This window comes from Egretta garzetta, unplaced genomic scaffold, assembly GCF_000687185.1.
Source record: "Egretta garzetta isolate BGI_Z169 unplaced genomic scaffold, ASM68718v1 scaffold220, whole genome shotgun sequence".
Lineage (NCBI taxonomy): Eukaryota > Metazoa > Chordata > Aves > Pelecaniformes > Ardeidae > Egretta > Egretta garzetta.
In genome coordinates this window covers 31,582-56,003 of record NW_009258414.1, presented here as the reverse complement: position 1 = coordinate 56,003, position 24,422 = coordinate 31,582, and the positions used below count along the sequence as shown (strand labels likewise).

General features: G+C 47.8%; 1 protein-coding gene across 9 annotated transcripts in view; it reads left to right on the top strand.

The window, feature by feature from the left end:
* The window catches only part of MBNL3 (muscleblind like splicing regulator 3), a 99,743-nt gene that overhangs the window by 59,665 nt on the left and 15,656 nt on the right, over nucleotides 1–24,422 (top strand). For all 9 annotated transcript variants that reach the window (XR_004842594.1, XM_035898908.1, XM_035898905.1 and 6 more), the window contains 3 exons: nucleotides 9,182–9,346; nucleotides 17,446–17,646; nucleotides 19,106–19,342. Coding sequence is in view for 8 of the 9 variants with exons in the window: in XM_035898908.1 (XP_035754801.1) it covers nucleotides 9,182–9,346; nucleotides 17,446–17,646; nucleotides 19,106–19,342 (603 nt within the window). In the remaining variant the exon portion in view is untranslated. The remainder of the gene's footprint in view (nucleotides 1–9,181; nucleotides 9,347–17,445; nucleotides 17,647–19,105; nucleotides 19,343–24,422) is intronic.

The following is a 24,422-nucleotide window of genomic DNA, read 5'->3' as shown; positions in this document are numbered from 1 at the left end:
AGGACCGGCATCTGCAGTAGAGTTTGTCTATGCTGTGCATCTGTTTTGTTTTGATTTTTTTTTTATGGTGAAATTGTTCAGCTGCTAAACTCTTTCTGCCACACAATGGGAAGCATGTCCCCTGCTTGGGCAAAGTGCTGCTGCTCCTCACATGCTGCCCATTGATGGAGACCTGTCCCATGATAGGTACCAAAGCATCAGCTTGGACACGTGCCGCAGCGGGCGGGCGTCTGGTGGCAAGGGGCAGCTTGCTTTCCAGTCCTGTGATGGAGGAGAGGGCTTCAGCCCAGCGTATTCCCCCAGGCCAGTGGCATGGAGGGGCACAGCCTCTTCAGCCCTGGTTTGTGTCTGTGATAGAGGTTGGCTTTCACAGACAAAGGCCGGAATGACAAAGAGGTGGAGGTGTTACAGGTCTCTAGCAATGTTCAGCAGTCCCCTCAGCTGGCTGTTGGCAGCTTTCGTCTGGGCTCAGAATGCATTTGCAAAAATGATGCTGACGTTTTTCTTCCTCCTGTCCTTCCTTCCATCTCCCTGCAAAGCAAAAATATCCTAGTAGGGCAGTCACACGGGTGAGACGGGGAGGCTGAAGAGCAGCACCAGTGTGCTAGCCAGGGATTTTTGTCTCTGCTTCCCGTCCCTTGTGCATTTTTCTAACTTACTGGACTGAAGTGGCTATGTTTGCCTGACTTGCTTTTTTAAGGTTGCAGAGGAATACAATTTTTTTAAGCCCAAATCCCTACAGTTACTTATTTACCTCCTGGTTATCCTACCAGGGCTCTGACCCACAGCTGTAGGGAGAGGAGAATTGGGCAAACTGGGACTGTGCAGAATGCACCAGCTTAACTTCAGCAGGGTGAACACAGCACTCCTGCTTGGTGTGCTCCGAGGGCTTTCCAGCTGCCTTGCACTTGCATATGCCACTGAGCCTTGCTTTGAGCTTTCAGTTCAAAAGGACCCAAAACTCTTGTCATAGCTGCCAAATGTCACCTGCTTTCATTTGAAATCATGCAAAACATCAGGGTTCACTCATTTCAGTCAAAATCAAGTCTAGGCTTGCTCAGAAAGGGCTTGACCTGACATTCATTGAAGCCATGAAATTCAGTCGCTGTTTCAGCGATGAGCTGGAGCTGCCTTGAGAGTGCTGGGAGCACTGGTAGCCCTGGGAGCTTACGATAGATATTCAGGTTTTTCCACTGAAGCTGTGTGGAAAGGCAGGTTTGACTCGTGTCCTCTGTACCCCGACAAAAGACCATGTCCCTGAGCAGCCCCGGGTTGGAGCTGACACGCTGCTGCCGCAGCTCAGAGCGTCATTCAGAACAGCATAAAATCTGAAGCGGTTTCTTGAGCGACTGCAGGGGAGCTGAGTGGGGCCAAAATAACGCCTGGGGTGGTTTTAGCAGTTTTCTTCTCATCTTGTCTGCGCAGGTTCAGGGAGATGGCTCTTTGGACCCGGAGGTGGGAAGTTCAAAGAAGTTAGGCAAAGCTCATTCTAGAGCCATTGCGAAACTGTGGTTTGTGCTTTTTATGGGTTGTTTGAATCTTATTTCCAGCAAACTATGTATTTGTGAACAATATTCATCCCTAGCCGGAACGTGCATTTCACAGGGTCTATATCATCCATACCTGGAAGCTACCAGATTAACCTAAACTCTAGCATTTTTATCCACATACATTGAAATTGGAACTTCTGTATGGTAGGAAGTCTACACTGCTTCCCTCCCCTTCGAGGCTGATTGCCATCTGGTAATGCTAACTAGAAGGTATGTTTTGCTTTTTCTTTTTGGCTGTGATCTCTTCACAGCAGGATCCACACCATAACAGCAGTCTTTGGGCTCTCTGTAAATGGGTGTTACACGTGCATTTGAAAAATGTCAGCAACTAGTCGTGCTGTATTTTTTTTATTGCTGTTACAAGTAACTTCAGACCACCAGCTTCTTTGTACCCAACGTTGTGTACAAGTACATGCTTGATGGCAAGCAGGAGTGCTGGCACAGGAGGGGTGCAGAGCACTAACTTCCTAGCATCCCTACAGTTGTCCAGAGAGGAACAGAAAAAGCAGTAGAACTGGAAAGCCTTTGGGATGGGTTATTTCAGAGAGATGGGGAGGAGTGCTGGCATTAGGCTTGGGAGTCTTTGACATGGCACAAATCAGTTTCCAAACAAGACGAGAAACAAAACATAGGAGAAACTTTTAGGTAATGATCCACTACAGCTCGGAAAGCTTGAGTTCAGTGGCAGTCTGGAAGGATGTGCTTGGCAGGACTGTTCAGTTTTGTTTTGTTTTGCTCTGATGGCTCCAATGATGGAATAGAGAGAGTATGCTTGTTAAACTGGTAGGGTGCTCTGAGCTGGGAGGAACTACAGACACTCAGGAGAACCAGATGCGGGGTTGCAGATAATCTTGACAGGTTGGAAAAATAGTCCATAAAACAGGGGTGTGAGTTCAATAAAAGCAGTGTGAAATATTGCATTTAAGCGAATCAGCTGCATGATATAGCATGCAGCATAGCTTAGTAGGCAGTAGTTCTGGAAAAGGCTTGTTTAGAGTGAATCAAAAATGTTACACTGTTAGAAGGAAAGCAGGCGTCACGCAGGGATGTATAAGCACTACTGTCATCTGCAGGACATGCAAAAAAAAATCTTTGTGCATGCCCACACGTCAGCAGGGGAGCAGCCTAATGAAAGGCTTGGAGACCATGCTCACAGTGTTGAAAGTGTGGTTTGCATAGGCTGGAGCGGAGAGGTTTGAGGAAGGGGGTAGATGTGACTGCAGCCTTCAAGTATGGGCCCGTCCTCAAAGGGGAAGAGAATAATTCCTGTTCTGGCCCTCTGGGGTAAGACAAGTTTTTAGGCTTTGGTTGCAGCAAAATTGCAGTTGAGAATCAGGAAAAGCTTTACAGCTGCAGGGAGAGTGATGTATTGGAGTCCCTTGTCTGGGAAATACGCAAGTGATAGGTACAAAGAAAATAGGTGAAGCTGATCTGTGTAGGCCTAGGGGTGATGTGTCACTTCTCTACAACCTTCTAGACCTGCTTTTTAGGGTCCTTGTAGGTGGGCTAACAGCCTTCCATGAGAACACATTCAAGGAGTGCTTTGTATATAATTACACTTTAAAACCTCTCTGTAAAAGTGCGCTGCTCCAACACTGCAAGGAGAAAAGCATTGCTATTAAGCAGAAGTTATGTGATGTACTGTGCCAGGGTCAATGTTTGAGGGAGGTTGCAAGGTTGTACTTCTCACTGACTCAGTTGGCAGTGTAACTTTTAACATTTCATTAGCCTGTAGAAAGGAATCGCAGATAAGGTATGTACAGAGCTAGGCTTTGAACTGCAGAGTGTGACAGCTTGGTAGGTACCTGTGAGACGTACCGCTCGCTAATGATCAGGCTGACTTGTCGGCTCCAGCCTCCTTTGTTTTCCAGTTGAAAACATGTTATTTCCATGCTATTTGATGTTGTTTGCCGAGCAGAAGGTGTTTGCTCCAGCAGTGAGATGGACAGCCATCTCCCTTCCTCACTCCAGCACAGCTCACTACCTGCGTGGAAAGAGGAGCGTGGTGCAGTATTGGAGGTGGCAGGACGAGCCGGGCAGTGCATTTGGAGGTGGCAGGACGAGCCGTGCAATCCAGCCAACGTGCCGGTTGCTCAGCCCTGGAGCAAATTGCTTAGGGATGCACCATAGCAAGAACAAGGCACTTGAGTTGGGGTGGTGGGTGGACAGTGTTCCCAACACCCTGGTGGTTTGCTTTCCTGGAAGGGTAACTTTGAAGCTGCAAGTCCCGATAGGGTGGGCGAAGGACTTGGAGCTTGGGCATTACCAGATACCAACTCTGCCTCCCAGTATCTCTCTTTTCTTAGAGAGCAGATGGCAGTAAGGGTAGACCTGGAGCAGCATATGTTGCTCAGTACATGTTCTTAGCTGTGCTGCATGGACACGGGGAGGAAGCCCAGAGCTCCCCCCTTTCTGCCTCCCACTGTTGCATGACAATTCACGCTTTGTGGGCAATTCTGCAGCCTGGTCTCAGCCTCCAGATGCGGGGGCAGACACCGTCATGGCTGAGGTTGTATGGCGTATGTGAGAGCCATGCAAGGCTCTGGCAGGAGTGAGGATTCCCAGCCGGGAGAATGCCTCTGTGTGCATGTGCAGAGTGGGATGGAAAGCAGAGAGCGTTTCGTGCCTCAGCGCTGGAGCGGCAGGCACTGAGTAAGCAGGGCCAGTGCATCTCTGAATGTGCCTCCCCGCTGAGTTCTTCTTGGGGGGGTAGAAATCTGCTGCTTCATGCAGGGAAAAGTTACGCAGACAAGCTGTGTTTTGGTGCCTGGTTTTGTGCAAAACATGGAAATCCTTTCCTGCCTGGTCTCTTTTCATTCTTTCTGCTGTCAGTCATTGCACATGTCATCAGTGTCTGTGGAAAAGACAGCACAGTCAGGGCACAAGCCTACTGCAGCCTCCAGTGTGTGAAAAGCCACGTTAGCTTAAAGATTTTCACATGAGAACTGCTGGTGATTGATGGGACATACAGTGCAGTCATGAAAACCAGAAACATGTGTCTGCTCTGGAACCCCTCGCTGATGTCCAGGATTAAAGAGACCGTAACAAACTGCATTAGTGGTGCAAACGTGAGCAGGCCTTGGGTTTGTGCTGGAAGCCTTGTTTCTGCAGCACACTTCAGCTCGCTTCAGCAGCCAACAAGAAGAGAATTTGTGTAGCATGCTTAGGGTAGGTTCATCCAGCCTGGTGCAGTACCCAGCCTGCTCTTATTTGCATCCCTCCAAGCTAGGATGCAGATGACAAGGTGCAGCCCAGCAGACTCCAAACAGCCAGGTGTAATGCCGATTTTTCTACTGGATTCAAGTGTGCTGCCATCAGTGCTGCACTTGAAACAGCTGGCTTTGTTGCACTGCAAGCTGCTGTCACGTTAGCTAGTGTCAGATGCCAGCCATTTACAGTATGCGCCATCACAGCATGACTTAAGTTGGCAACACAGAGTCAATCACATGCCAGCAGCCTACTGTAAGGGTGGGGGGGAGTGTGTGGGAAGAAAGGGGGAGAAGATACTCTTATAAAATCTTCTAATGATTTATTTTTAATATCCATTTTTCAAGCCTTGGGAAGTGCAGTCCATATGCTTTTCCCTCCTGGCTGTAGTTGGCAAAGCAGCTGACGAATATGGTCTTTCACACTCCTTCCATTTTGCAAGGAGCCAGAAAATACAGCTATATTTAGCATGTTACCAAGGCCAGCAGCAGAGTCTGTTGCTGGGTGGTGATTCCCTGGCTGCAGGCTTGTGTGCCACCCAGGACAGGGTGGGAACGCGTCCTCCCTGGAGCCAACACTCATGCTAAATTAACTGCAAACTCCCGCAGTTCCAGCAGGATGGCTGCACTGGTCCCAGCAGGCTCGGCACACCGCTCCCTGACACAGGTCAGTCTCTGAGCACCATGCCCCTTCCCAACACATGCGGTGACCCACTCTGGGTGCAAGGATGGTGCTTTTTGGTGCAACACTCAGTTTGGAGAGTGTCTCAGCAGGCATCTGTGCAGGGCACTGGGACTGTCCTGTGCCCTGTGCTGAGCATTCGATGTGGTGGAGCCACATCCAGTCACTGCAGCAAAACGGCGCCTTTTAGCGTAAGGATGCTCATCTGAAACTTAGGGGCCTGACTCCTATTGTATTTTCTCATATTGTATTCCTAGGCCACCCAGGTATAAAATGGAGTTGTCCTTATTTGTCCCCAGCCCAGTATCCACGCAGCAGATTTGCTACCAGTTCCCTGTTGTTTTCCCTGCTGCGTTGCAGCTGGTACTGAGAAGTGAATAATGGCAGTTCCTTTGTCCCTCTGGCAGTTTTTCGTAGAGCTGAAATTGGTCTTGAAGAGTGTACATGTTGCTGAGAAGTACGGAGAACTGTGGGCGTTGTGATGGAAGCATAGAAGAAGGGATCACCCCTACTAGTGTTGGAGTTCAGAGGATATTAGAGGTGCCCATCGTTTCAGAGCAAGGCATCTTGAAAGTTGTTTCGTAGCTGGATGTCTAAACTGGGAAAGTTTTGTGTCAGTCTGTCGCATCATCAGTTCCTGATTCATTGTCTGAGAGATGAAGAACCTACTGTGGTGGTGGAGAGGGCAACCCAATTCAGCTGTGACTTCTAACCTGTCCTGGTGAAATGCAGTGGTTGATGATGCTCAGGATCAAAATGATGATGAGGAGGAGCTAGACTGAAGATGTGGTTTTGAATCAGGGTGCAGCGGTGATTCATTTAGCCTTCCTGGAGGCCTGACTGACAGCCGTGCTGCACTTACACAGCCTTGGCTCTGCAGCACCATCTGCACAGCTCTCCGTTCCTTCCGAACACGTGTCCTCATTGAAACCAGTAGCGCTCTTGTGTGGGCACTGATTTCTGCTCACAGCTCTGTCTGCAGGATCAAGGCCTTGTGCTGTATGGGGGTTTTTTTGTTGGTAATAAAAACGTTCTGTTTGTAGAACCCGCTGTTGGAATTAAACAAACTCTGTTTTGAGAAAAAAGTAGAACAAAGCTTCACACCAAGCTGGGGTGGCTGGTATCGATGACATGCAAAATTTCAGCAGAATAGCAAAGTCCTTTTCAAGTTGAAGAAGGCCCTGTAAGTATTGTTTACAAAAAACAGTAGCTCTTTTTTTTATGTTTTTCATTCCTGCAGTGTAGAAACATCTACACAGATTTATTCCAAATTTGGTAGAAATTAGTGTTTTCCCAACCCAAAGCACTTGTGCCAAGTTTCAACCAGGAGGAATTTCTAAAGCTGATGTGTAAGCCCTCAAAGGCTGGAGCTTAGAACAGAGCAGCCGCCTGGTCATCGACAACCCGCTGCTCTGCGGGGTCTGCTCCTGGTCTGCAGCAACCTGAGCAGCCCCACAGAAATTGTGGAGGTGGGACGCTGCAGATATGCTCTGAGCCCGAGTGCTGGACTTTTGTTGCGTCCCAGGTGATGGGAAGGGCTGTGGAGGGACCTGGTCCCATGCAGCTGGAAAGATGCCATGAGAAGGATGACCCAAACCTACCTAGTGCTGATGAGTCTCCTTCTCCTTCCCGGTTAATGCAGTTATTTACTTTGCAGTAGCACTGGGTTGTCTGAGCATCAGCCAGCTGTGTGGTGCCATTTTACCCTCATTTTACACAGATGTAAGAAAGTGTCTGGTGATGAAGATTCATGTCTTTGGGGCCTGTGAGCAATTAACTTGCTGCTGGGGATCTGGGGCTGTTGGATTCCTGAGAAGCCAAAACAAGAGCATTAAAAAGCCTTTCTTTTTGAGTTGGGTTGTCACAAGCCACTGGGCTCTTCTAGGAGCAGGACAGAGGGCTTCACTCCGCAAAGGCAGGGTGCTGAAGTTTGGGGGTGGTTTTTTTCCTGTCCCAGACGGTTTAGCCCATCACTTCTTGCATTTAATTATTTGCCTCTAAATAACAACAGGGAGACAGGAGTTTTGTTTAGCGCCGTGAGCTCCTTGGAGCAGATAAGAGAGGAGCCTGTTTCTCATGATGTTCCATTGATCTGGCCCCTTTCATGCCGCAGATGGGCTCTGCAGCCCTCTCCCCCGTGAAGCCGTTATCCCCACCAGGAAAGGTGGGCAGAGGAAAGCACACTTAAAGCTTGCAAATCTTCGGCTGCTCTCCAGTGACCTATCCCTCTCTTGGCATGCTGAGGAGCCTGGCTGGGGGTTCAAGAGCAGCCCTTGCAGTGGGTTATGGTGTTGGCTTTGTGCAGGGTTACCCAAACTGTCCCATGATTCCACCCATACATTTGTACAGGCAGTTCTTAAAAATCCCCAGGGGAGCATCCTGGATGCAGGCAGAGGGGGTTTCCACCACGCCGTGCCCTGGGTGCAGTGGTAATGGGTGCCTCCGTGTGGACCTGGTTATGGGGTTACAGCTCTGCTGGATGTGATCCTGCCAATGGGAGCAGGTATGTGGGGTGACCCAATGTGCCCCTTTTTTGAAAGCAAACTTAATTATATTTACCCTGAGAACTCTGTGTCCAGCCCTTGACAAGAGAGCCAGGGACAGGCTGGGTAATGGATGGTCCTGCTCCTTTGCTGGCTGCAGGAGCGATGATTAGTTATCTGTCATGCTACAGCTCTGTGGTCTTCAGGCCCAGCCATGTTTTATTAGGCTCTGAACAGCTACAGAATTACTTTATCAAAAAAATTTACCATAAGTTAGTTATAGAATTTATGCATAAAGTTGCATGAAGTGTTTCTTGTATTCTGTATGCCTCTGTTTCTTGAGGAGGGAATACACAGAGAAAGAGGGGGAAAAAAACCCTATTTTTCAAGAATTATTTCATTAATGACAACATTTGTTCCTAGTTTTCTGTGTTCAGTGGACTATTGGTATTTATCTTCCTGTGCCTACTTGCAAACGGTATTAAAGCAAGGCACAGTTTATAGATCTTTTTTGAAAATGATGGTCTCTGTTGATTTGAGGTGATCTGTAACATCAGTGATCCCTTGCTTTTGAGGAGCCAGTGGCTTCCCTAGTGCTTATGTTCATTTGGAGGGGTGGGAGGGGGGAGTAGCCAGGGATGCGACACACTGTGGCTTTTAAGAAATGAAAGCACGAAGGGGAAATTGTTTCGATTCTCCCTCCTGTGACTACCAGTTCTCAGCATCTCAGTACACGCACGTTGCAGATCAGAGGTGCTGCTTTACTGAGCTGTCATCTTCATGTTTTACACAGCGCGGCTGGGGAAGTGGTGGAGACAGTTTTGTTTCTCGCTGTCTGGTTGTCAGGGCCAATTAAGTGGTCTGGTGTTGGGAGGGAGGGGAAAAACAACTCACACAAGAAAATGGGGAATTTTTGTTGTTGTTTCTGGAACTGTTGCCACTAACTTCTGAAAATATTGTTATTTGCGTTAGATTTTTTTTTTTTTTTTTTCACAACAATCGTTTTAACAACAGGAAGTCGTAACTTTGGGGTTTAGTTTGATAGTATTCTGTTTGTGTTATGGCAGGAGAAGTCATGTTGTTCTTTTCACCTGAGTATTGCACTTCTATAGAAAAATCACAAAAGAGGCGCAGTAGCCACCAAACTGCCCCTGCCTGGATGATTGTGTTGTTACAGTAACCCAAACAATCCTTAATTAAATTTCTCTGGCTGCCCTGAGTGTTACATTGACTGGAATGCTGTTTCATTATGTTTTTTAGGGCCGGTGTACCCGAGAGAACTGCAAATATCTCCACCCTCCCCCGCACTTAAAAACACAACTTGAAATAAATGGACGCAACAACCTGATCCAGCAGAAGACAGCCGCAGCCATGTTTGCTCAGCAAATGCAGTTCATGCTACCGGGCGCGCAGCTACAGCCAATTGTAAGTTACAGCAATGAGTCGGGTTCACGCAGTTCCACGTTTCTTTCCTGTTTGCTCACGGAGGCCCCAGCCCTGTGCTCTTGCTCAGGCGGTTGTTCACGCTGCATGGAGCTGGGCAGCATCTTCCAGAGGGATGTCTGATGCTACCTCTGCATCTTCTTACCGGCTGTGGCTCCCCTTTCCTCTGATAACTAAGGAGCCGTGAGATTCAGGGCATCAAGTGGAAGGGTCTTGCCAGCAGGTGGATATTTGACCAGTTAATTAACGTACATCCCAGAAGTCCCGAGTACCTCAATTCTAACGGATCCTGTTTTGAATAACCGTTTTACACTGGGGTGAGGATGCTGGAGTTCTTCCACACTATGGCAAGAGGCCAGTTGACTCCCTTGGACTAGATGTGTTCTACTGGTGAGCTAAAATCAGGGAAGATGAATCCTACAAAAACCTTAATGTACTTTTATGTCTGGGAGTGAGACCGGTTTCACTGCAGTTGTCCCAGCAGAGAGTTGTGCTAGTGTCACAGCTCTGTCACTTGTTTTTCACAGTAATGCTGTTTTATACTAACAGCAGGAAAGATTTGCTTCTCTTCAGGTAGGGAGGGAAGCCTGTGAGAGATGGGTGTTTGCAGAGCAGGTAGTTCAGAGAAGCCTTCACTGCCTGTCCCTGCTGTAGCCTATCGGTTAAAACAGTTTTTCAGGCTGGAGAACCCTGTTATGCCGGGGGAGGATGTGTCTGCTGGTTGGTATATCTGGGATGGGGTGACATTTGTCAGCTGAGTTTGAGTCTGTCGCTATTAAGAAATGTCAGAGGTCTTGAAGCAGCCCTTTGGTGCTGACATAAATAAGCTGCACATTTTTAACCGAGAGCCTAATTAGGAATTCTCCATTTAAAGTTGGGGCTGAATATCTTTCCTGGGGCAACATGCACTTGACGTGCAGTTGTTGGGTGAGGTTCCCTGTGCTGTGCCACAGGGGAGGTCTGGCTGGATCCCTAGGACAGACTCTTCCAGCCTGAAGATGTGCGAGTCTGTGGACAAACTTGCACTTGGCCTCTTGATGTCCCACCTACAGCGCCTGGCTTCTCTGCCCAAATGAGGCTTCAGACACAGCAACTGTCTGCTGCTGGCTTTGGCAAGCTGGAGTGTCTTTGGTTTATCCTCACAGGAGACTGGTGGAAGGTTCTTCCTTGCTGGATGCTGTTGGGCGTAAGAGCTTGCAGTGATGCTGTGTTTCAGGAGGGAAAGCTGGCCAGTGTCCCTCCATGATGGTGCTCTGCCACCATACCGGGGCATTTCCCTGGTCTGGTGTGTTCCTCCTGTCTTGTGAAGGCTCTTCCATGTTTATCCTCACTCTGGTGATCTTGCATGTGTGTTAGCAGCTTTATCTTCACCCTGCTGTGTAAGCTAGGGAAATGCTGTTTATTCTTCCTACTTCAAAGATGGAAAAGTGAGGCAGAGGAGAAAAAGGGCCACAAAAAAGTCTTTAGTTGCTCTGTGCCTTAAGCTCTAATCTGCTGTAATCTTTCAGTTTTCATGAAAGTATGTGTGCATGAGAAGGAAATCCTGAATTCCCACAAAATGGTAGCACTGGTTTCCTAGCCCTGTACCAGAAGCAAACCTTTCCTGTTTGGGGTTTTCCTCTGGGGAATTCACAGTGGACGTTCTTTGGTTGGCTATTCAAAACATCTTTGGGATTTCCTCTTTGGAAAGTTCCCATCTTCCCATTTTGCAGTCTTGCAGGTCCAGTTCACTCCTGCAATTTCACTCCAGCCTTTTAAATTGCCTGTGAGACTGAATCTGTCGGTTCATCTGGTTAGCGCTCTCATTTCAGAGGTAACCTTATCTGATGAGAAAGGTCCCTGGTTTCTAAATTATGCCATGAGAGAGACATGGGCAAAGAAAAATAAAAATTTCTTCTGCAATGACTGCTCCCTTCCTGCTTTCCCACACGCTGCTCAGAGTAAACGAGCTCTTGGTCTAATTCCTGCTGCCTGACTTGCTCCACACCAATTTCAGGACAAACAAGAGATTGCTCTTTCACCTGCCTTTGATTTCCTGAAGATGCTGCCAGTGGAAGCAGGCTTTGAGAATGTTTTTTCTCTCTAAATGAGAAGGGTGGGGCCTCCTTCTGGCTACACATGAAATTCTTCAAAGCAGAAAGTATTATATCAGATGCAGCAGCAGAACAAATCCCATGTGATCAGAAAGCTGATCAACGGGATGCCTGCTTAATTGGGATGCTTGCCAGAGACGAGATTTGGAACAGCGGGCTTAATAGCTCCAAACAATAGCTGGGTGCTTAGATATTTTAAAGTGCATTTTCATCAGAAAAGCTACTCTGTGCTTAAAAAAAACCCAAGCAAAAAAACTAAAACAAACCACTACCAAAAAAACCCAAATCACCAGCACGTGACATAGCAGCTTTTCACCACACTTCCTGAAATGGCATTGAATGTGTCTGTCTATAAGCTTGCATCTAAATATTCACTGCCAGATCTTCTTGCACCACCACTGACATCCAGCAACAGCTAATCTTCCTGGTGAACCAAGAGCCAGGACCCTGATGATGGCTGTTTAATGAAGGTGCTGCTTGGAGAAGAACTGTGTCCCAGGTGGGCTGCCTGCTGCACGCTGCTCACAGGAGCCTACTAGGTGTGAATTAATGGTTGCTAGTATGAGCTTATTTCTCTGAAGTCTCTGGTTGCACTCTGATGTTACTGCTAACCATTCGTGCAAAGCTGAGAATCACATGAGTGTTTGGTGCCCATGATGCAGTTTTAAACAGACTGCTTCGTCCAGCACTTTAAAACAAGTCAGGCAAGGACATGGAGCAGACTGTTTGCTCAGCATGGTGTATTTGTCTGGGAGAGACCTTGGAGAGATCATGTAGGTGCCAAGTAGGAAGACTCTAGTGAAGTTTTGACTTTTGAAAGTCGAAATTCACCTTGACTGCTGGCTTTGGTTGAGCTGTGCTGGAAGCCCTCTGGGCTGGTTTTGCACCTCTGTCTCTGTTAGACTGCATGTAAGTCAGGTTGAAGGTGGTTGGGGCTGGGCTTTGGCATTGATACGGAGAGTCGTTTTGGTTCACTGCTGCGTCTCGTTGCTCAGATGTGGTCACTTTGAGCCATGCGTGCGCCATGCAAAAAGTGCCGCACCCTGGGCCTGATCCCTGCTCTCTCCATTCTGCTTTGTCCCTTGGCAGCAGTGCGAGACAGACTTTTGGAGCTGCTGCTGCCCTGGGTACTTGTTTCCCCTCTCTGAGCTCTCTTCACTTTCAAGCTCTTTATCTTCCTGTCAAGGTTTTTGTAGCCAGGACTACCCTGACAGCTCCGAGTGGCCCATGCCCCTGAAGACAACCCAGACTTTAACACAGCCCTTCATCCCCTCCTAGGGCAGTGGGGTCCTGCTGTCACCCCTTGGTGCTGATGGAGGGATTAAAGCACAGGGTGACCAACTCGCTTGACCAGTGATGCTTGGAACAAGTGCTGGAGCAGATTTCAACAAGTGTTTGGGGCATGCATTTGTTCCATGCAGCAAAAACCCGATCTGTATGTCAGCCTCTAGTCAAAGGCACACTAGGAATGAATAAACACATGTACCCTGGCCCATCCTCACCCAGGAGCTGGTGTCTGCCAAGAGACAGTGCTGTGGGGCGTTAACGCCTGACTTTTACACTACAGCAGCCCACAAATGAGATCTCCTTTTGAGCTGGTGTATGTCTTTGCAGTCTGATTGGGGAAATGAGCATCTGTGGTGGTAGGTACCTGGATGCTTTGGCTGGTTGGATTCACTCCAGCATGCTCAGCCTTCACGTTAGAGGGGTGGTTTTACAGCCAGCCCCATGCAGTTGCACTGGAGGGCAACACAGGCTTTTGCTTTTTCTGAACAGCATCAATTACGTTTTCAATATCAGGGTCTTCAGCCTTGTCAGTATGAGATCTTTATCTTCTGTGTTTCTATCACCAGACTGTAATAAAAGCTGCTGCTGTTTTTTGTGTGCCTTCCTTGGGCAGCTGCTTAGCAGTGACCTGTCTCCCCTCCTTCAGGCCATCAACACCTCTGCATTTATACTGGGTCTCTCATTTTCAGGCTTTCCCTTTTTAGGGTCTGAGGTAACTCAGAATCAACACTTCCCGGCTGAGGCAATGCTTGTGTTTGACAAAACACCAGCCACTCCTCTGCCTTCCTCTTCACACTCACTCTGTGTTTCTTCTCTAGCGCAATTTCTGCTAGGCAAATTGAATGTAACTTCTAGTTTGTTAACAAAATCAGCTCTTCCAGGTTCTGTCACCACCAGTTGGTGACAAAAGCCCCTCCCTGGGACAGTCCCTCCTCTCTGCTCACACTGCAACCCAACGGCTCCTGTGCTTGGGGTCTGTGAGGAGCTCAGAGCTGTCGGACTCCTTGGCAGCCCTCCCCCTGAGATGTGTTCTCACAACAGCCATTTCAGCTTTTTTTTAATTATTATTATTATTCCAAGCATTTTTTTACTCAGTAAACCAGTCTTTTGAGCTGTTACCAGTCTGAACCCCTCTGCCACTGCACTGTAACCTGTTTCCCCCTGCTCAGGAGTTACTGGTAGTGGCTGCATGTGCTACAAATAATAAAAGGTAGTTTGCAAGAAAACCTGCCCCTGTATTTCCCGAATTTGCAAGAGCTTTAAAGGGGGGCAGCAGGGGTAAGTGTTGATACTTTCAATCAGTCTGTTTTGCCCTAGAGCACACCAGCAACTAATTTAGTGTACAGTCATAATATTGATCTGTCAGGTCTCCTGGCTGGGTGCAATCCCGAGGTGGATGGGAAGCATGCTGAGGAGAGCAGTGCTGTTTGGAGTAAAAATTACAGTTGGGTTCTGGCTGCAAGGAAGAAACTCACTTGAATTCCGTCAGGACAGGCCTGGCACGGGGGACCTGCACAGACGTAAAGGGAGGAGAGATTTGGCTGGCAGCATCTTTATTACTGGTACTGATGCGTGAGCCAGACTGGATTTCCCAATCCAAGACAGGCAGTCAGGGCTGGCAGTGAGCACAGCCCATCTTTTCCCCTCATCAGCCACAATAAATACAGAGCTCCCTGATGCCAGCTTACAAAGGAGCAGTTTTCAGTGTGCTTAGCACACTTCAGACTTAAAAAAACCCAGTGCTTCAAGGTTTAATGTGTTGAGCAAGGTCTGCTCGTTCTCTGGCTGCGCATCCACTGAAAATGCCTGGGTGGCTGCCGAGTGTCAGTCCCCTGCCCGCGGGCAGGGTGTGGAGCAGAGCTGTCGCTTTCAGTCAGCGGCACGGTTCGGGCGGGCAGGAGCAGCGGCTTGGGAACGTGGCAGCAGATGCCAGGGCATGGAAATGGGTGAACAACCAGTGGCAGCAATAAAAACCCATCCTGCACCTTCGTGCACCCCTCTGCAGGTCTCCAGGATCTTCATGGACATCCTTCCTCCACTCTCTTCGCCTTGGGTTCAGATCCCTTAGCCCTTGCCAGTCGCTCCCAGTGAGGATGGAGGCTGCTCTTGAGGGAACAGCCTTGGAGATGGGGACTGTGTTTCAGGCAGCAAGACCTGCCTCCCAGTTTGTAGCGGCTTCAGTGGAGGGGCTGGTATATCATGTCTTCATGAATGTTTTGCACCCTTTCCCACCAGTTTCTGGTGAATTCACTTAGTGTGAGGTGTTGCTTTGCTTGAGCAGTGGGAGGAACATCTCCCCTCCATCTCAGGAAACCAGGTAGGTCCTCAGGCTGGCTCCTGATTGTGTTCGAGCCCAGGCAGGGGAAGCCTGCCTTAAAGAATCTCCTGAAATTTTGGAGCAGTGTCTGTGCCACACCTGCTCTGTCAGGACACCCAGGACTCCTGCTGTACTGGGTGCTGGAACACATAGGGTAGATTGGCCCACACGTTTGTGCAAGCCACATGTGCTGTCAGGTTTGGGCTACGACGGGTACACAGAACAAGTGCTGACAACGTGTGTTGGGCCTCAGCATAACCCTGTGCAGGCTGGAGAAACTCCTTAAAATAGCATTTACAGTGTGAATGGTGGCAGAAGTTCAGCAGATGCTGCTGTAATTACTGGTGCTCGCACAAAAGAAAACGGTCTAATGGATGCTGCCTTCGCACTAAAGTGTTCAGGGAGTCACAGCATTTGAAGATCCTTAAAGAGCTTTTCTAGTAGCAAAAGGTGCAAAGTGTCTGGGAGCCACAGAGAATTGAAAGAAAGAAGAAAATGTTTCAATAAAGGGCCGTGGACTGGAGGGTCTCTGGGTTTAATGGTTAAAGTCTCCCATCAGCTGAAGCAGGGCTTGACTTAGACTCAAAAGAAGGAAAATTGGAAATCCGTCTCAGAGAGGATTATTTGGTTCTGCTACACTTTCGGCGCTGCTGATTCAGGAGGCCCCGTCTCCTTGTTGTGGAGGAGAAAGTGGGACATACGCTGGCCGTGACCTGTCATCCCCTTTCCCATCAGCTCTGGAGCTGCTAGCTGTCACTCTGACCTTAGGAAGGGGCCATCATTAAGCTAAATATAGGTTAGGACAGCTTGGCTGCTGTTACTGTGGGCTAGATTCTTCCAAATCACAAGCAAAGGGTTTCCTAGCATATGAAAATACCGGGATGAAGATGCTGTCGAGAAACACACTGTACACATGTGATTTCTTTTAGAAACCTACAGGACTAGAGGTACAAAACTAAAAGTAAGGAGGGGATGAAGTGTGTGGCCAAAAAAATGCCCCAGGCCATTTTGTAAGCACACTTGCATTTATTGCCAAGTAGAGAGGCTCTAGCTACTGAGGACGGCATCACGTATGCCTGCCACTGCGAGCAGCTTTAACTGTAACCCAGAGTTCACAGTGGAGCAGGTGACAGAAGGGAAAATAAAAATAGTTGCAAGTCACAGGCTCCTTTCCCTGGGGGCTGCTGGATCCCCTGCTACAGGAGCAGGAGTGCTGCCTTGCAGGCTCTGGTCTTCGGGGTCGACGAGGGGGGATTTTTCATCAGCTGGAACTGGTTTCATTCCCAAACACACCTTGGATCTGGTGCTTTAAAGTCTCACAAACTCCCTGGCCACAGGGGCTATTCACAGGCTTTAAACTGAGCACCTGCTTAGGAGCTTTGTGTGACCTCTCCTGCCTGGCCGAAGAGCAGCTCCTTTCCCAGACTGGCGCTGCTGGAGCGGTGCATGACCGGGGCGGGGGACCCACACTGGCCGCTGGCGCTGAAGCTCTGCCGCGCTCCCAGCCCCCCCCCCGATCCAAGTTAGGCATCAGAAGTGGTTGAGATCTTTATGGCTTTTTCTGTCTCCTTATGGGGACATTGCTCCCCATAGCATAGCTGGCGTCCTGATCCTCATGCTGGGCCATTCCTCTGGTATGTTCTGTCCATGGGTCTTCCAAGCCCACAACCCACCTGCTCTTGCCGAAGCCACGGGGTCTGGCACGTTGTAACACTACTGCGTTTGGTGTCTTCTTGCTGCCATTCACGTGGAGCATAGGCTCGGGATACTCCTGCAAAATTCCTTTTGCCTGGAGACTGTTGACAATGTGGAACAAACCCCAGATGTGCAGAATGCTAGACCTCGAAGCGTGCTGTAGCAGAGATGCCTCGCCTGACTCTAAATGATCCTGTTTGTCTGTCTGAGCCGCACTAGCCACGAAAACGAGGAGCTTGGTGCAGGCTGATAGTGATTCAACCATGTAGCTAATGGAGTTACTTGCTTCCAGGTCCTGAAGCTGCAGCTTACCTTGAGGTCTCGGTACAGCATTGTGATGTAGACACAGAAGCTGCTGCATTTATTTGGGAATGAGAAGTCTGTTTAATTTGGGCCTGCCCTAATTGCTGGCATGAAATCCTTAATTGTGTCATTAAACTATAAAGATCATCAATATGCTTTGATCTGGCAAATAAAGATGCCTTGTGTTCAGGATGAGTCACAAATCTGTGAGTCAGGAAAAGCGAATGGATTGCAAGAAAATGGCGTAAATGAATAGATTGGAGAGCACAGCATTCTGATATCGCTAATCAAATTGTCTAAAAGGATTGAAGTGCCACAAGGCTTTGATGGGTAATCCATGACAGAGCTTTTTAACTAATATTTTTTTTTTCTCTTTCTATACACAGACAACGTTTCCTGTGACTCCATCGCTTGCAACAAGCCCCACGATGGCTTTTAGTCCCTACCTGAGTCATGTTTCTCCTGGGATGGGCTTGGTTCCTGCAGAGCTTTTACCAAATACTCCTGTCCTGGTTTCTGGGAATCCTACTGTTACAGTACCAGGAGGCTCTGCTGGGCAGAAACTGATGCGTACGGATAAACTGGAGGTATTTGGACGTCTGATACCGATACTGTTGACGGGAATGAACAGGGCATGTGGGCCCAGCTCTTGCTCTCTGCTAGAGTGACCTGACACAGTACAGTGCAGAGTTTAACCTGCAGCTTTCCTAATACAGGGCTGCTGTGCTCTGCTTGAGCAGACTCTCATGTTGGCCCACATCCCAAATCCTTGGAAGTCACTGGAAATTTGGGAGCACTCACTCTTTGATTTCAGTGAGCGTTAGAGCAGGACTGGGGTGGTTGTTTTCGGTGTGGGATCTGCCATGCTTTAAAAATGTAAGTGGATGGTCTGCTGTTTCACTGAGTTGAGTGGGAGATGTTTTGGAAGTAACAGACACTTCCCTTGTCTTGAGATGGGCTTGGTGAGCTTTTACAGAAAGCTTTAAGCATTGTAATGCTGTTGGGAATGCTGGGTAACGGGGCATTGGAAAGATGTTTCCTCCCCCCATCCAGTTGGCTGGGCATGCGTTGGAGGAGTTGTAAATGTCTTTCAAACCCTAAGCAGAGGCTCTGCAGGAGTTACGGGCTGAGAACCTGAATTCAGAGGCCCCTGCAGGTGTAAATTATAACACAGGAAGGTAGTGGAGAAGGGTGTAATTTCAAAACACATTGTTTTGTGTTATGTGCTTTATATTGCCTTGCTGATTGCTTCCGTTCTCACGTGACGTCTCACCTTCCCTCACACTCAGTCTGATAGTGCGCTGGTATGTGAGCTACACCACTAGCTATAGTCCTCAGCAGTTTCTCTTGGTTCCTCAGATAAGGAAACCTTGCAGATCCATTTGGTGAAACCCTTTTCTCTGCCTTTGATGCTTCAGTGCTGATAACTTACAAGGAACTGCAAGATCTTTGTAAAGTTAGCAATTTTGGTAACACCTTATGAACATGTTGCAGTGTAATCAAACGTGCTGTCATGTAACCCCAGGGTCAGAGTTTGGTTGTGGAGGGCAGTGAGACTATTTATGTGAAAGACATTTGTCATATTTAAGAAAAGGTACTTGTTGCAAATACCAGTAGCATGCAGCATTTAGAATTAAATGTCCTACCAAGAGCATGCTCCATAACAAATACATAATCCAGCTGAGACACAAATGACAGAGTTATTAACATTTAAGGTTTAGAGGCAGGGGAGGAATCCTGAGCTCCAAAAGTTTTGGCAAAACACCATTGACTTCCTGGGCTCACTTTCCATTCTGCACAAATTCTGTACTTCACTTGCATTTGGTAACTGGCCTTGGTAACGTTGTGGGGTTGTTTCATACCCTGAACCTGTTGTGAGTACCACCACTTGTCTCTGTGACTGTTGGTATATGTGCTACCCAAGATGAGCATGGATTTGTAATGCACACATCATTTAATGTGGATAACTCAACTGATACTCTGTGTTGAAAATACTGAATGAAGAGTAACTTGATGTCCTGCTCAACAATGTGACTTTCTTTTAAGGTTTGTCGAGAGTTTCAGCGTGGAAACTGCACACGTGGTGAGAATGATTGCCGCTATGCTCACCCTATAGATATTGCAATGATAGACACAAATGAAAATACTGTTACAGTTTGCATGGATTACATCAAAGGTCGATGCTCTAGGGAGAAATGCAAGTACTTTCATCCCCCTGCACACCTGCAAGCCAAAATCAAGGCAGCTCAACACCAGGTGAACCAGACAGCTGCAGCTGCAATGGTAAGTAGAGCTCTTCTCAAGCTGTATTTCCATTGCTAAGAGATTTCATTTGTGTCATATGTGTCGTTTGTGGAAAAGCAGAATGCTTTGTAAATGGCTGACTAAAGAGCTGAGAGCATGTGCAATATGAATCCCATCTCTTCATCCTGTCTACGTGCTCACCGTAGCATGAAGCCCTGAGTGGCACAGCACATCTTGCCAGTTAGGGACACGGTGGCGAACCCTGTGATTTTCTGCCATGACTTCATGAGGTGACATGAATGCAAGTACAGCAGCAGACACCTTCCCTGGCTGAGTCCTAGGTGTCAATCTAGCTTCCTCAGTACACAATGAAAGCACAGAATGCCCATCCCCATAATACAGCCTTTGCAGGGAGATCCTGGCCTGTTGAGGGCAGTAGCAAAATTTCCATTGACGTCAAAGCAGACAAGGTATCAGTTGTTCAAGCCTAGCAAACTGGGCAGCTTTGTGCCTGATATCTCTGCCATGGCTTAGTGAAATGACAAGACTCAAACCAAAGGTGACTTCCTGACCTGTTTGATACTTAGGACCTGGTAGAGATGGTCCCACCTGCATTTTAATTTGAATTGTGACTTCTGCTACCTACAGTTCTAAAAACAAATCAAGGAAGACTTACCAGATCAAATTCCTAGCTGGAGTAGATGTTTGCCATTCTGTTGAATTCAATTTAATGGCGCCTGTTTATTCCATAGATGAGAGAGCTGAGATGTTCAGCCTGGGGAGGGAAGAAAAGTCTCAGGGGGATCTTACCCATGTGCATAAATTCCTAATGGGGGAAGTAAAGAAGATGGAGGCAGACTCTTCTCTGTGGTGCCCAGTAAAAGACATGGGGCAATGGGCATAAAATGAAATGCAGGAAATTCCTTTTAAACGTAAGAAAAAAAATTCTTTATTGTGGGGGTGATCAAACATTGCAACAAGTTGCTCCATCCTTGGAGATACTCAAAACCTGCCTGGATGCAGTCCTGAGCAAGCTGCTCTAGTTGACCCCGCTTGAGCAGGGTGTTGGAGTATATGATCTCCAGATGTCCCTTCCAACCTCATCCATTCTGTGGGTTGGGTTTTTTTTTCATATAACTAATATTAAAAAGGTTCTTGTCTCCATTTTGATTTACAAGTAAGGCTACTAAAATTTTTCTAAAGCCATTTTTTTCTAAAGACAGTAAAAGGTTGCTTATTGTTCATGGTGAAATGTAACACAAACCCAAGAAGATTCTAGAAATTAAACAACTGTCCTCCTTGTAGCATCAGTATTACCTGAATGTAATTTGAAGAACCAGTTCATATTGCAGTATTTAGTTGTCCTGCACAGTTTGTTTGTTAGATTTCTTACTATTTTTATTATTGTTGAAACAACAGCACAGGTCTGTTGAAAAAGAACCTTCTGAAATGAAACTCTTGCGTTTTTTACAATTGAATCTTTACTTTTTCACTAATTATCTAGGACACTGCTACTTAACCAAAGCCAGTACATGTTTTATTCACGCTGCTGGCTTCTCTTAAAAATGTAATTAACCTTATTTGTATGCTGTTAACTAGAACTTTTAAAATATTTATTGATGGCTTGTTGCATCACCCCTGCTACCAAAACAGCTTACATTATTCATTGACTTTTCAAGGTTTGATGCATTTACTGTACCTGTTGTGGAATAAGACTTTAATAAAGTGAAGAATGGTGCCCAGTTTTCTTGGATCAAAAAACATATGCCAGACAAATGGGTGTACCTGCTAAAATAGATTTGGAATGACTTCAAATCTAAATTCAGAAGATATTTCTGAGGGACCCAATCTTGCAGTTACTTGACATGCACGAGTAGTAGCTTTACTCACTCCTGCTTGGCTGCAGTCTGCACAGCACAGCTTGAATCTTTACTTTTTCACTAATTATCTAGGACACTGCTACTTAACCAAAGCCAGTACATGTTTTATTCACGCTGCTGGCTTCTCTTAAAAATGTAATTAACCTTATTTGTATGCTGTTAACTAGAACTTTTAAAATATTTATTGATGGCTTGTTGCATCACCCCTGCTACCAAAACAGCTTACATTATTCATTGACTTTTCAAGGTTTGATGCATTTACTGTACCTGTTGTGGAATAAGACTTTAATAAAGTGAAGAATGGTGCCCAGTTTTCTTGGATCAAAAAACATATGCCAGACAAATGGGTGTACCTGCTAAAATAGATTTGGAATGACTTCAAATCTAAATTCAGAAGATATTTCTGAGGGACCCAATCTTGCAGTTACTTGACATGCACGAGTAGTAGCTTTACTCACTCCTGCTTGGCTGCAGTCTGCACAGCACAGTGAGGCGAACTGGGTCAGGCTCGGTCCCCAGTTCAGGATGGCACTTCAGCACATGCTTGAACCTCCCTTTACCGCTGGCGGTTCCCTTGCCACGAGCGCTCCTGCTGACCTCCGCATGGCGCGTAGCTGCAGAATTAGGGCTGAAGCCCAGCACGAGTCCACCTGCAGGTGCTAATCCCCGAGCGCTCCTCGCCCGCTGTGCCAGCCACAGTGATGATGCTCTAGAGCACGTATCCCATGATAGTATTTCTTTACTTTTAAAATTTACGGAGGCAAAATAGCTGGCAAGCTGCTAGGCCAGGTAATTACTCTGCCACCCCACGTTGTGCATGCCTCATCTTTTTAATATATTCCCCGGCCCATTGCCATCATGTGCTCGCTGCCTGCTAATTAAGACTCAGCCAGCTGTCAGATCACTGAAGCGACCGCTCGAGGCAACCTCTGACCTGGTACTTGGACCTTTCACCTTCTCGCTTTGCACGTAACCATCTTCGTCTGCATGAACGCCCTCTGCTCCTGGTCTGTCGTGTTAGTGCCTGGGGAGACTGCCCATCCCGGCCAGAAATGTTGCAGCGTCTGCTCAGACATGCCAGTCCTGCACCCTGCACACCATCCATCAACCGCCTGAGCTTTTCCTCCTGAGCCCAGATGCGTTTTAGAGCCGTGAATAATCCCGGGGTTGGGGGGGGAGGGAATAGCACTGGGGTTTGAGGTGTTTTTCCAAACAGCAGCAGCTTTGCAGTCGTGAGATGCAATGCTTTGGTGAGAATTGAACTCATTAGGTCTGCAGCGTGTTGGATATGCCAGAGGACTGGGTGGTGCAGGACAGATCCAGCAACATTTCATGGCTTGCACAACAGCACACCTTGCCTGGCAGTGTCATGCTGGTACTGCCCTGCAAAATCACCGTTCTGTGCAATGGGCACAGCACAAGCTTAGGACCTCTCCAGTCCTGGTGGTTCCTGACATTAAGACAAGCAGAGAGAGAGAGCTAAGCAGCACCCATAGAGATCTGTGCTGGGAACTGAAGTGGGTGCAGCGCAGGACTTTGGTCTTGTGTTCGGTAAGCTGGGGAGATGACTGCTGCTGCAGCTGGCTCTGTCTCTGGTTCCTCCCCCCATACAGTGTGGGACAGTGTTTCAGCAAAGGGACCTCACCGTGCGTGTGGGCACCGGGCCTGCTGGCAACAGATGGAGTTCAGCTATCTCAAAGGGGGAAAAGGATCCTTGCTCATGAGTTGGCGGGGCTCATCAAGAGGGCTTTAAGCTGGGTTTGAAGGGGGAGGGGGATATAACCAGGCTCATTAGAGGGGAACCTAGGGCTGGCATGCCAGCGTTGGGGGTGAAATCGATAGCCCAGCTCAAGTGCATCTACACCAATGCACGCAGCATGGGCAACAAACAGGAGGAGCTGGAAGGCATTGTGCAGCAGGATAGCTGTGACTTAGTTGCCATCACAGAAACATGGTGGGATGCCTCCCATGACTGCAGTGCTGCAATGGATGGCTACAAGCTCTTCAGAAGGGATGGCAAGCAAGGAGAGGCGGTGGGGTGGCTCTGTATGTTAGGGAGTGTTTTGATTGTACAGAGCTCAACAATTGTGATGATGAGGTTGAGTGCTTATGGGTAAGCCTTATTGGAAGGCCAACGAGGCAAATATCCTGCTGGGAGTCTGTTACAGACCACCCAGCCAGGATGAAGAGGTAGATTAAGCATTCTACAAGCAGCTGGTAGAAGTCTCTCAATCATGAGCCCTTGTTCTCATGGGGGACTTCAACTTACCAGACATCTGCTGGAAATACAACACAGCAGAGAAGAAAGTCTAGGAGGTTCCTGGATTGTGTGGAAGATAACTTCCTGACACAGCTGGTAAGCAAGCCTACCAGGGGAGGTGCCTCACTTGACCTGCTGTTTACAGAGAAGGACAGGCAGGAGAGAGGTGGTAGTCAGAGGCCATCTTGACCTTAGCGACCATGAAATGATAAAGTTCTTGATTCTTGGTGAAGGAAGGAGCAAATCATCAGCAAAACCACCACCATGGACTTCTGGAGGGCAGACTTTAGCCTGTTGAGGACTCTGGTTGAGAGAGTCCCTTGGGAAGCAGTCTTGAAGGGCAAAGGGGTCCAGGAAGGCTGGGCATCCTTCAAGAGGGAAATCTTAAAAGGCGCAGGAGCAGGCTGTCCCCATGTGCCGTAGGACAAACCGGCGGGGGAGATGACCAGCCTGGCTGAACAGGGAGCTTTTGCTGGGACTCAGGTAAAAAAGGAGAGTTCATAGCTTCTGGAAGAAGGGGCAGGCAACTCAAGAAGAGTACAGGGATCTCATTAGGTCATGCAGAGAGAAAATTAGAAAGGCAAAAGCCCAGCTTGAACTCAATCTGGCCACTGTTATAAGAGAGAACAAAAAATGGTTTTACAAATACATGAACAACAAAAAGAGCCAAGGAGAATCTCCATCCTTTATTGGATGGGAGGGGGAACATTGCCACCAAGGATGAGGAAAAGGCTGAGGTACTTAATGCCTTCTTTGCCTCAGTCTTTAATAGCCTGACCAGTTATCCCCAGGGTATTCAGCCCCCTGAGCTGGAAGACAGGGATGGAGAGCAGAATAAACCCCCCATAATTCAGGAGGAAGCAGTTTACAACCTGCTGCCCCACCTGGATGCTCACAAGTCTATGGGGCCAGATGGGATCCACCTGAGAGTACTGAGGGAGCTGGTGGAGGAGCTTGCCAAGCCACTCTCCCTCCTTTA